This window comes from Telopea speciosissima, chromosome 3, assembly GCF_018873765.1.
Source record: "Telopea speciosissima isolate NSW1024214 ecotype Mountain lineage chromosome 3, Tspe_v1, whole genome shotgun sequence".
NCBI classification, from domain to species: Eukaryota; Viridiplantae; Streptophyta; class Magnoliopsida; order Proteales; family Proteaceae; genus Telopea; species Telopea speciosissima.
Genome location: NC_057918.1, coordinates 20,329,903 through 20,343,306, shown reverse-complemented (window position 1 = coordinate 20,343,306; position 13,404 = coordinate 20,329,903). Strand labels below are relative to the sequence as shown.

The following is a 13,404-nucleotide window of genomic DNA, read 5'->3' as shown; positions in this document are numbered from 1 at the left end:
CACCTTAAAGAAGCATAGATTTGCTGAAATGATCGGCTTCAAGACAAGGAAACAGAAACCCTAGATTCGCGGCCACTAGACAAGTACTGCAGATTCACAGGGAATCGCCATGAACCCAGTTGAGTTCACACTTTAGAATCAAAGAAATGATAACCCAAAACAAGGAAAAGTCTTCGATTTGGTGGGTCAGAACCAAGAAGTGGAAGAAGAACGCCAAATAGAACAACCCGTGTCAGAGCTTTTAATCGAAAATCTGTGTGTTTCCGCTTTTGTTTACTTCAACCGATTGACTGACTTCGTTGTTTTTGAAGTGTTAATCTTATTTTCCTCTTCTTTCTCTTTGGTGGGGTCTTTAAAATTTGAGTTTGGTGTATTAGTTGAGAGTTGATAGAGAAATTAAAGTCAAAGTTCACTGCTGCCGTTTCTTGGAATCCGCAGCTCTGCTGCTTCCCCGCGTCATCTTCTTTCCTCGCATCTTCATTCTCTCATGCAGAAGCGGACCCCAGGGGTTGCTTTCATAGTACCCTCGTACAGTGCGTAGTGCGCACCACGGTTCGTTAAAGCAGGATGAAATGAAAGGTCCTTACTCCTTTTAGGCTTCTTGGATTTCTATTTCAATATCAAATTGATTTCTTAAAATAAGTTAATAAATAATTTTAATCAAAATTTTGAAATTATTTGGTTTCATTAATAAAAAATACTTCAGGAATAAAAATCTATTTTGTAGTTAAATTTAAGAATAGATTTTTATGATAATGATGTTGATGATGATAACAACAATAATAGGTGAAGCAAATCCTATTAGGCAATATGGCCATGCACTCAAACGGATGAGGCACAAAATGATCACCCCTCTCTCATGAAAAGCAAAAATCCCGTCTTTTTAATGTTTTTATGCATATTTTCATTGGTCCTTGTGTTGGTGTAGAGGTCATAGACTCACAGTGCTTTTCAAGGAACCCTCTTTCAAAATAATAATAACAATGACAATAAAAATAATAATGATAATAATAAAATAAAGGGATTTTGCAATTACCATCCCAAAAAATTTCATATCTGCTATTATCCCTCTCCAAAACTTTCAAACAACTATTACACTCCACCGTTGCAATATGACTTTGTATGGTAACGTTCATTTTTAGTGTTTCTAGTGTTTTTTCATTTTTTTGGAATAGAAACACCCTTAAAACTGTATGTCCAATTTTATTTTTTGTTTTTTGAAACGAACCGGTGATTGGGGAATAGAAACACCCTTAAAACTGTATGTCCGATTTGATTTTTTGTTTTTTGAAACGAACCGGTGATTGGGCATACTTTAGAGCCCCATTTGGTGTTTCTCACTTGATAAAAACACTTCTTCGAAAAATCGGAGGAACAACGCCCGTCTTTAATTAGAGGGGTATTTGTGGTATTTTCCTTAGAAAACATAAAACCCATCAAAATTACCCTAAAATTATCGTCTTCTTCTTGGAAGGTACTCTGCGATCGAAGGCAGCGAGGGATTGAAACCACGATCGAACCTTCAAGCTTCTCTGGTTGCAGCGTCTTCTTCTAGGGTTCGCCGCGGGCTATCTTCTCCCTGAGATTCGGGTTTTGGGCAATTGGGTGTCGTTTCTGCTGCCAAAAATCAAAAGGTTTCACTTTCCTCTTCGGGAAGATTCGACGATCTACTGCATTTAAACTTTTCCTTTTGGGTTTCCACGATAGAAAGTTAGGTCGAAGAAAGATCGAATTTCGATGCGAATTCGTAGATATATGCAGGTTGGGGTTTTAGTGTTTCGATTTACATGCTAGGGTTTGATCATTGCGTGAAAAGGTCCAGGAGAAAAAAGAAGAAACATATTGTCTGAGGAGTTCGCTTAATTTGATGAAATCATGGCTAAATGTGAGTCCAATCTCTCTCAGAACAAACGCTCCTTGTCGTCCATATACGTTCCTTCGCTGGATTCGTGCTCCAAGTCCATCGACGAGATGATGAATGGTTCGCATCAATTCACAATAAAGGGATACTCTCTTGCGAAGGGGATGGGTGCAGGAAAATACATATCAAGTGATATGTTCACCATCGGAGGGCATCAATGGGCAATATACTTCTATCCCAACGGCAAAACTAACCTAACAGCTTAGGAATTTCAAGAAACTCAAAAAGATTTCTTATCCAGCCAATATGTGGTGCTGGTCAGGATGGGAGTGGTTTCTAGTGTTTTTGAGTAGTTTTAAGTTAGATGGGTGGTTCATTCAGGTTCTTCGTATTTTTACATTTCCTTTCAATCTGTTGGGTTTATGTGGTTTATATGCCAATAAGCTGGAGGGAATTGTTAAGGAATGGTGTAGGCTTGAGATTCGATGCAGTGGTTGATAATTGCAAGGTTTATGTGCTCTAAATGATGGCCATTGTTCTCAAGTTATGGATGATTGCAGAAAAAATATAACAAAGAAATAGGAAGAGCAGAACAGAAGGGAAAATGTAGGACTGCATCTTCATGCAGTGAGTCCACAAATAAGAACATTTGACTAGCAAAACTAAGATTCATTTTTGTAAGAGTTAAATGGAAACCCTCTTTCTTTATATTCCTAATTATCTAAATCTGAAATTAGGTGACAACAAGGAGATTGAAATGTGTTGGTGTGGATCAATAGAAACGATTCTGTTAAGTGTGATCCATACATATTTCTGTTTCTTCTAAACTTTAGAAACGTTTTTTTTTTCAGGGTTACCATACAGCATTTTAGGACCCAGAAACACTCAAAAAACACAGAAACACATAAAAGTGTGTTGGATCCAAAAACACTAAAAAAAAACAGAAGCATTACCATACAGAGCCAAGTGACCCCCACCGTTACAGACCCGTAACGGAGGGGGTTAGTAGTGATACTGTGCCGTTGTCACAAATTTTGTAGGACGAAAATGCCCTTCGTCCAAAATGAAATATTTTACAATTACCACCCCAAAAACTTTCATATCTACTATTACCCCTTCCCCAAAAAAAACTTTCAAACAACTGCTACCCCCCCTGTTACATACTAATGACTAAGTGACCCCCACCGTTACAGACCCGTAACGGAGGGGGTGAGTAGTGATGTTGTGCCGTTGTTACAGAATTTATAGGACGAAAATGTCCTTCGTCCAAAGTGAAATAAAACAATCTTCCAAGGGTTATTTTTTTGTTTTCTTCGTCTCGACGACCTGCCCTCCATAGGAATTAGGATGATTTACTACTATAGCTACTCTCTTTCACAGAAACTGCGTTCCTTGAAGGAGAACCATAACCCTTTATTATCTCATCTTCTTGTCTCCCTATCCATATCCAACACTTCGCCACAGATACCTTTTCTTCTCTTGATTACCATTTTCGAAGCCAAATCTGTACAGAAAACCTTATCCCTCTTTCATTCTCAATCTCAGTGATGTGGTTATTGCCTTAGGTGAGAGAGAGTTTGGATTGAATCGTATAAGTTCAGACGTTAATGGTTGAAAACGGTGAAGACAAACTCATCGTTGTGGCTCGCCACATTGCTAAGACTCTTGGCCGGAGTGAGACCATGGTTGATGACATTCTTCAATTCTTCCCCTCCTTCGACGACCGCTTCTCCAGAGAGAAGTTGTCTGAGAAGATCAACAGTGATGATCCTCGAAGTTATGCTGCCTTGGAGCAGACTCTGAAATCTCTTGATCGTCAGCTCTCTCAGTATGTCTCGGTTGATCAGCCCATTTGGTCTGTTTCCGTTGATGCCTCAGCCTTCCTTGACACCATTGATGAATGATGAATTACTCTCCACATCCAGGGATTGGAATTCCTCAGCTGGCGAGAAGTCCATTGCTGCTTGTTTGGATCGCGTTGATGAACTTCTTCAGCAGGTGATGTTTTGGCCACCGACGAAGTTCTTCTTCCTCCGATTTGCTGCAATAGGTGAAGTGAAGAGAAAGTGAAGGTACCCTTTGAAGATTGTTTTATTTCACTTTGGACGAAGGGCATTTTTGTCCTACAAATTTCGTGATAACGGCACGGTATCACTACTAACCCCCTCCATTACAGGTCTGTAACGGTGGGGGTCACTTAGTCATTAGTATGCAACAAGGGAGGGTAGCAGTTGTTTGAAAGTTTTTTTGGGGGGGGTAATAGTAGATATGAAAGTTTTTGGGGTGATAATTGTAAAAAATTTAACTTTAGACGAAGGGCATGTTCGTCCTACAAATTCTGTGACAACGGTACAGTATCACTACTAATCCCCTTCATTACGGGTCTGTAACGGTGGGGGTCACTTAGTTATTAGTATGCAACATGGAAAGGTAACAGTTGTTTGAAAGTTTTGGGAAATGTAATAGTAGATATGAAAGTTTTTGGAGTGATAATTGTAAAAAATCCTAAAATAAATAAATAAATAATATATAAACACTAAATCGATTGTCACTCTACAACTGAATTGGAATCATTGTAAAGCAACACTAAATTCAGCTGTTGGGGTGGAGCAATTGTGAAAGGGCAGGGGCGGGGGAGAGGATAGGGATGGGGCTAGGTTGTAGGGGAGGGAGGGGGTGGATGGGGGTGGCGACGTTGGTGGAGGTGGTGGTGAGGAGCGGATTTACGGGGGAAAGCGGGACTGGTGGAGTGGGGTTGCAAGGGAGTGAGGAGGGAGTGGGTAGGGAGTGGGTAGGGCAAGGGTAAAATTTAATTTTTTTAAAAATAAAGAACCTCAAACATAAATGGTGAAACGTACGGTACCTCAAGCTTCATATTCTGAAATGTGAGACATCTCAAATGATATGAATTCAAACAGAATTCCCAACTATTACCAAAAAACAAAAACATAGCGTACCCAACTTACAATTTTATCAACGTTGGGTACCCTAGGTATCATTTACCTTAATAATAATAATGACATAACAATAAGGGCTTTAGGACTATTAGTCAAATATAATTATTATACATTTGACTAAAATATAATTAGAATTATTTTTCAAATCATATGAATGAGAGCCTTTACTATTGTTATTATTATTATTATTTGAGGGAGCCTTGTGCATTGAGTACACTCCTGTTTTTGTATTTGAGGGTGGACCAAGGATTACAAAAAAGGGTGAGAGAGAGACTGAGAGAGTGGCTTATTGCAAATGTCAAATGATATTTTTACCCTCATTATGATCATATGTGCATGAAATAGTTGAAATGGACTTCTTTCTAAAAAATGAGATAACTTAACAGTTATTTAAGGATTTCTATTGAAATTGATTTCGAAGTTACCTAAATAAAGTTCAAAAAATATATCAAACACCTTCAGAAATTGAAATCATCCTATGAGATAATTATCGAAATCATACGAAAGAGAGCCTTATATGAGCAATGAAAGTATCCAATTCCATCAGAAATGGGTTACTGATCTTAGCATCCATCCAATGAGTCATGACCCAACCACTTTTTCTCACCATGAAGGTACAATAGTCTATTCGCTCCTTGAGTGCCAAAGGCTATTACCCGGGGGGGGGGGGGGGTTCATGGTAAATCATTTGTTGAAGGCAACTTCGATCAAAATACTAGTTTTGAAGGATGGGCCTCTATTTTGATATCTAATGCGCAATATCTAGTGGCATATGTTAACAATGGATTTGTAGGGAACTCTCAATAATCAGAATTGCAGGGGGTGCACTGGCAAGGGTGGGCACATCTAAAGTTTTGAAAAGATTCTATTAGTAATCCGAGATCAAAAAGGAAGATGACAGAGATCTGGCTTGAATTGAACGAGGTCGTTCTGTCCTGAAGACAGTATTTGCATTCTATTGCTACAACCGGGTTGCAGCAAACCTACCTCCCAAGATAAATCAGACTGGACTGATTACTGATTTGCAAAAACAGTAATCACTTGAAACTATATAAAAAATTTGTTTTAATTGAATGACTGAACTCGTGGGCTATATATAGGTTTGGACATGTCTATTCATATGGGCTACAACCATTGGGCTCAGTGGCTGTTCAACTGGGTTACAACCACTGGGTTCAACGTTGGACCAAGGGTTGCATTCCCCCTTTGACCAGTCACCCATCCAACGGTTGGAACCTAAACAATCGCACTGACTCATGGACCGTTGATCCCGAAAAGATTAAGACACCTGATTGCGACGATGCACACGTGCGCCATCAAAGCACCACATTGCACCGTACGCGTACGCGCTTGGATGGTTAGCATCCTCGCTCGCAAGTGCACTGTACAATCATTTCTAATTATAACATGTGATAAAAGACAATTATCACATATAAGCCAAGAGTTCTCCATAACCGATGTGGGACTAAAGTCCCACACCATTATTTAGAAAATTCCAACTAATTCACCAGAGGTGGTGGATCTTTTGATGCAAAGAACTACTAAAGATGGCCTTAGCCTGGAAGAACTATAACTTAGTTTATAATAATTTTGAACTCATGAATACTTGGAAGAACTATAACTTAGTTTATAATAATTTTGAACTCATGAATACTTTTAGATCTGTATGTATTAAGAAGAAAGACAAGAAGATAGTAGCAATAGAATATCAATGATTTTCAAGTCTGATTAGGGACAATGTTGAAAACATTTGTTTAATTAAATTATTTTCATTCTTAATTAAAAAAAAAAACATAAAATAAGGATTCTGGTGTCTTAAACATAGAAACAAATAAGGCCTAATTATCTGCTTGATTTCCTCCTCCCATTCAACTGTCTTGTGTGAGGACTATAAATTCTATCCTTGTCACCTTCAACATCTTTTTTCTCCTATTCTTTTAGTTTTTTTCGCACTACAACTGCCTTTGTCACATGACCTTAAGTAACCTGTACTCAGAAACAGGGTAATCTCAATGCAATCCTAGGCTCTTCAAACTCAAAGTTTCTTAACACAATGCAATTGTGAGTCGTGGAATAGGAATCAATTATTCAATGTGCAGCCATAAAATGTTCCAGAAAGAAAAGTGATTTGAGGGATGAAAAAATACAGAGCATCTCCAATTTGCCTTTCAGAATGAACTCTCATTCAGCTTTGATAAATTAAAATTTACACTTTTAAATGATAGAGCACAACCTAGCTGCCAATTTTCACTGGGATCAGATTTTTCCCTTAGCCTACAAAATCTACGTAGATTAGTTGAAGAGGAGTCGGCTAGTCTTCCTCTAATAAATATCTGTTGATCTTTGCCAAAGAATTACCATTTCACATGTATAAAATTACAACTTATACAAACAATAGACTAAACCCAATGGACTGAACTGCCATATGGTCATACTGGGGCCTTGTCAATTGCCTGGAATTCTCTTCTTATGATTTCAAGCACAAGCTCATTCCATGTATCAACTGGGCCTGGCATGCACCAATGCAAGCAATCCTGTGGCGGAGGCTGTCCATTAGGGCCGCGCTTTGTGATCTTATTAGGGTCAGAATTCCTATATGGACCTGGATGGCCATCATGACGATAGCTAAATGCTTTCGTTATGTCCATTAGTCTCAACTTTGATTTGTTCGCTTGCTTCTTGATCGCATGATCGAAACCCATCTCTTGCTTCTGATGCATTGCATCTGTAAACCCATTGGGAACGAGTTCGCTGTCCAAGGCAGGCTTAACCTTCCCTGTGCATGACCCACCTGTGTTCCAGGCACCACCTTCATAATGATCAGGTGAGTAGGATCGGACAATGGTCAGGCCTGTGTAATTAGGGTGGGTAACAATTGCAGTAAGAATTGTCTCAACAGAGATCCCAAAAGCTTCAACGTTGTTAATCTTCCTTGGACGAGAATTATCAGGCCACCAAAGCTGTCCGCCAACAATCTCATTGTTGAAGATATATACCGATTGCTTGGCAAACCAATGACCAGAAGAAAGAACCACCACATCAAAGGTCGGAAGGTATTCCATGAAGTCCTCGTCAGTTTTATCGAGGTGGAGCTTAACCACTCCCTCTGGAGCAAAGTCAAATGCCTCTGGTGTCTTATGGATGAGCCACGATGACCATATTCTAACAATCATCACAGAGGTCGATCTGAAGTACCAACGTTGCATTCTTTTGTTTCCACGGTTTTTAGGAACTTCCACCTGAAAATGTAATAGGAGATAGAATGCAATTATCCAGCATGTGCTAAAACCAATACATTCAATTTAACGGAGTCCAACTTTTCACCAGCAGTGGAGCTCACTGGTCAATACTCCACAAATCAGCAAGAAGTTAGAACCATCAGACACCACCAATGTAATGGAACCAGGCAGGTGTTTGATGATGCTCTATAAACTTGTAAAAGATTCAGCATACCTACATAATTACCTGCCAAAGAATGCACAACATAGACTCCATTTGGTTCCGGGTGACTGAATCACCAATAAATGCTAATGTCTTCCCTCTCATTAACTCAAGGAATTTTGTTGCATTGAACCGGGGGAGGTCACACTGAGATGGTTTCCATCGCCAGTTCTCATAGTCTTTGTCGGGCCTTCCATTGCCTTGACAGTTCTGCATCTGTGTTAGTACACGGCATGTGTTGTTTGTGTATAATGCCCCAGCTGAATCGTATAACCATTTGCCATCGTACAGGTCACAGGTCTCTAAATAATACACAACGAGTCAAAGTATCAGCAATCAACCCAAGAGAAGAAATAATAAGATATAGATAAAACTTTCTTGAAGAGTATAATGAATATCATTTATGGTACCCCTACTGGGTAGCTCTTGGCAAGGATCAACTCCTCACAATTAAAAGTTACAACCACAAAGTGGTAACAGAACCAAATTTATAATCTCAACCCATGCAATACATGTATTTTACAGTAGGGTAGGATGATCGATGCACTGACCAAAACCATGAGTCAATTGGTTTAATGATAGCAAATTACAGTACTAGACTACTAGTACATGCAATAACATTGTTTATTTGTTATGCATAGACACAGCTATTTATTTCACCCCTATTTGGCATTTTTTTTTATTGGACATGACTAATAAGCACATTTGAACATGATTGAGTGGGGACATAATCCAGCCATATGATGGGGGCGGAGTCCTCTATGGGTGCCAAGAGTACCAATCATCAAGAAATCATCACTATTTTTGGTAAAAACAGCATCCTATTTTGAAATGGATGTTGTTCTCTAACTTTTTGTAACGTGTATCAGTAAATTTCCCTTTTTCTATTCCTAATAAAATTTTGTCTGGTTTTCAACAAATCCAATAAAATACTTTATGGTGAAACAAACATAGCCTCAAGGAAAACTGATGTGCACAGACCCACACCACTATTAGTTGCAAGAATGCAGTTACATCATCCTCTCTCTCTCTCTTAATGGACAAAGGGAGCTGGCATCTCTCTCTCTCTCTAATGGACAAAGGGAGCTGAGGGTGCCAATATGGGATATGTCGGTGTAACTCTTTACAATTTATGAACCAGAGTAGCAGTAAAGTAGATTAGAGAGTTTATTTGCATATTAGTTACAAACTCTTAGTTCATTCTAGAACATCATTCCACAATGAAGGGGCAATTGGAGCAGCAAGAACAATGTTGGTGTGTACTCTGGCATGTGAAATCCAGAGTGGAAATTCTGGCATAAGAGAAGTTATAACTAAAGTCATAGCAAATAAGATGTGACTTCATATAGAACATGCTGACCATGGTCAATGCACCGGGCTATCATTACAATAATCAGTTTATGGAGACTCAGAAGGGAACTTATCTGTTTTCTACTTAATATTATATATGAAAAAAATACCCAAAAGATGAGCATGGCTAAGTCAGTAGCAGAACAAATCCAGAAAAAAGATACTTCATATAGGGAAAATGTGGAAAGTCCATTATAAAATATGACTTCATGTATCAAATACTTATAGCCTTTAAAAAATAAAAATAAAAATCAAATGCTCATAGCTTCATGATTACAAAATCTCATATAGATAGTCTTCCAAAGATACAATGCTCTCTCTCTCTCTCTTTTATTTATCTATTTATTTTATTCCAGTATCATTTTGTTGAAGGAATATAATGATAGGGTAGTCTAATGGCAATACATCTTTACTAAATCCCTTAATATTAAATAAAATCTCTACGACCAATTGAAAGAGCATTGTCTCCTCACCACTACACTGTTTATTTGCATCCTTAACTTTCATCCCAGAGATACTCGTCTTCTATATTTGGCTATTTTACCAATTTGTCATTAACATCATTTATATGCACAACTGAAAAAAAATAAAATAAAATAAAATTCTTACAAACACAAGGCCTGATCACACTCAAAATGTGCTACACTTGCGCTCTTTGCCCCTAATTTTTCATTTCTTTTGGCATCGGACTTCAATTCGATCCTCCCTCTTCCTTCTTTCAAGAAAAATCATTCATACGCATGTTATCTGCTTTAAAAAAGTTACCTTTTTTTCTTCACAATAAAAATTGAGCTATTAACACAATATATGACAAACATATTTCACATGTAATGCATGTGCTGTCCCACTAGTTTTCCTAAACAAAAAAGCTTCAATGAATAATATCATATCCTCAATCCCCATACACAAAGAAAGATCACCAAACACAGAACAAAATGGATGGAAAATTAAGATTGCGTCCGTTTTATAACTACTACTAATAAAAGCTTGAAGACTGATAGGACAGTGGTCATGAGCCTAGAAACTTGAGACAAAAAGGGCGTACCCAGTGCTCGAGGCTCCCACCACAGCGGGGTCTGCGGAGGGTCACAATGTACGCAGCCTTACCTCTGCTTTCGCAAAGAGACTGTTTCCAGACTTGAACCCGTGACCAGTGACCACATGGTCACAATGGAGCAACCTTACCGCTGCACCAAGGCCCGCCCTCAGCCTAGAAACTTGAGACGAATTGACTGAAATCAGAACCAATATCCCGAATGGTTGAAAGAAATGGAATGGGCCTTTTCTCACATTCACATTCTTAAGAGAGAGTATGAAATTCCACCATGCCCTCAAGAGATTTTATTGCAAAAGGGGTAAAAAAAAATAGGCTCACTATCAAAACCGGCATTGGTTCAAGTCTATTTGGAATGGTTCTTTTTTTATTTTTGGTGATAAATCAAGAATTTATGACAAAAAAGAAAAAGAAAAAAGGAAAGAACGCAACACCACAAAGGTCAAGCTCTCTCGAACAGGAGCTAAACAAGGGATACACAACAGAAAACCGACAAACACAGCAAAAAAATAAAAAAGGAACACCACAAGTTCTCCAGCACTGGAGAATTCAACAAAATTCAGGTCCACCATAAATCTAGGCAATTAACACTGAAATCTCTAAAATCTATGATTAAGAATATCACTTTGACCCCTCCCAGCCCTAGCTGTTATCCTTGCCCATTTGTTCCCTCTTCTCATAATTAAGAGTAGAGATCAAAACCTTTTATCTGCCTTTCTCTTTCCCATCCCTTTTCCCTATTTTCAAGAATAAAATGCCATAAAACATCCTTCCATTTCCTAACAGAGGAATTCATAGGCTGAGGTCTCAATACCTTTAAAAGAGAACCTCCAGTAATTTACACACCCCTTCCATATTATTGGTAATCCATTTAGATGGCATTAATTTTCTTTTATGCACTTCAAACTTTAGAATGTAGTTGCTAGATTTGAATGCATTATAGATCTTGAAACCTCTAGTTCAGTTGCAAAAAGCCATTGAATAAATTAAGGAAGTACAATACTTTTAAACAAGAGATGCACCTTAGGAGGTAGCAATCAAAAGAAATTATAAAGTGAGATGAATTCATTAAGAAATTAATTAAGTCACAAGAAAACATAGAAACCCACAACACTCCATTAGTCACTTACACTGCAATAAAATCAAAGCTACCCTCCATGACAAGCATTTAAATAAGGATAATAATCAACCTTTTTCCCCCGGGGAAGGGTGGGGATGAGTGGGTTTTGAATGGATAACCAAAAAAAGTAGTCAGAAATATCTGTGGAAAGTGCAGTTTATCACGTCTATGGATGGCTTATCTAGCACAAGATCTTCATCATTCTAACCCCAAAAATAAAGTGTGTAAATTATAGATACAAAAAGAAGTAATATAGACAGACAAAAGGTACACTACCTGGAGCATTTCACAGTTAAGGAAAGGCTGTGCAAGGGGAACCCATCAGCTAAACAAACATAATAAAGATGAAAGGACTATAAATTCCTCCGGAGGTTCAAAAGAAAGTGGCAGAAGAATCACATGTAATATGATAAAGACATAGGAGAAAATAGATATAGAAAGATACCTGAATAAACTGAATCAATTTTGCTAGACTTTCCGGCCAGAGGAGATGTAGAAGGCGAAGTCACCAACGTTGAATTTGAAGAAGAATCCGGTTTACCATCCAGCCTCAAGGTACTACCGTTGGCCTCTTGATCACCAACCTTTGAGGTGTTGGACAAACCTGAAAATGGTGGTTGAGTAATCTCAGCTTCCAAAACCTTCGGAGACTCCGAAATACTAATGGGCTTGTTGGATTCTTGGATCGAATCGGAGGCCAATGAGGGAACTGATGCTGCTTTCTGATCAATCTTCTTGGCTTTCGGAGAATTGGGATCACCAGAACTGACAGACCCAGCTCCTCGTTTTGAATCAGAAGGTAAATTTGGAACCTTTAGGATCAAACTCTTGTTTACTACATCATCACCAACAGAAGAGGGTTTCTGATCAACGAAACCACGAATAGCATCTTGTGAAGCTTCAGGCCGAGGAAGCACACGCTCAGAATCGTTGCCACCAGGCAGTAAAGATTTCTTTGAATGGTCAATCCCAAGTAGATACCCTTGAACAGTGGAACCTATAGGATACGAAATCAGACCCCATGAAGCAAAAATCAAGAACAAAGCTAATACCCCCCCTACAACTGCAATGGAAGAAAGCGTCCGTGGAAATGCGGCCATAGTCGAAAACCGTTTTCTTGACGAAGCCAAAGTCTTGGCTCTGCAAAAACAATATCCAATTATTCTACAGAAACCATTGTCGGGTGAGCTTAGAATCCTGAGATACCCTCTCTGAGCAAACTCATAAGCTGCATCTACCCATATCTTCTCCTCCAATCTAAATTAACGTGGCAACAAAAAGCTGAGAAATCCCTCATTCCCCTGAAACTTCAAGGAGCTTTCTGCAACTTGTTTATCAAAAAAAAAAAGCTTTCTGCAACTTGAAGCTCATACATTCAACTGACTCGCACCTGGATCTCTATCACATCAAATGGATAACATCAAGCAACAGCCAACAGACGTTGGATCTTTCCTCATAAATCTTGGATTCCACAAAGAACCAAAACCCAGAAGAGGGAGGAAGAATAAAAAGAGAGAAAATCACACACCACAAACGTGTTCAACAAAACGCGCAAGGCCAATAATTCTGCACTGATCAGGACTTCGTTTACATTACTGGCTTTTTTTTCTTTCTAAAATTC

At 38.6% G+C, this 13,404-nt stretch overlaps 1 protein-coding gene across 1 annotated transcript; it reads right to left on the bottom strand.

Annotated features, from left to right (window-relative positions):
* Positions 1–6,945: 6,945 nt before the first annotated feature.
* LOC122656005 (protein YLS7-like) lies at positions 6,946–13,035 on the bottom strand. The gene is made up of 4 exons (XM_043850419.1): positions 12,721–13,035; positions 12,229–12,684; positions 8,284–8,561; positions 6,946–8,057 (listed from the first exon to the last, which is right to left on the bottom strand). The coding sequence occupies exons 1-4, from the start codon at positions 12,881–12,883 to the stop codon at positions 7,248–7,250; spliced, it is 1,707 nt and encodes a 568-aa protein (XP_043706354.1). The 5' UTR covers positions 12,884–13,035; the 3' UTR covers positions 6,946–7,247.
* Positions 13,036–13,404: the final 369 nt, after the last annotated feature.

Bases quoted from the DNA above. Each gene is read 5' to 3' on its own strand.
- LOC122656005 (XM_043850419.1), bottom strand. From the start codon at position 12,883: ATGGCCGCATTTCCACGGACGCTTTCTTCCATTGCAGTTGTAGGGGGG. The intron at 12,685-12,720 runs GTGGCAACGATT...TTCCTCGGCCTG, and splicing joins AAAGAAATCTTTACTGCCTG to AAGCTTCACAAGATGCTATT. The intron at 8,058-8,283 runs GTAATTATGTAG...TTACATTTTCAG, and splicing joins TGTTGTGCATTCTTTGGCAG to GTGGAAGTTCCTAAAAACCG.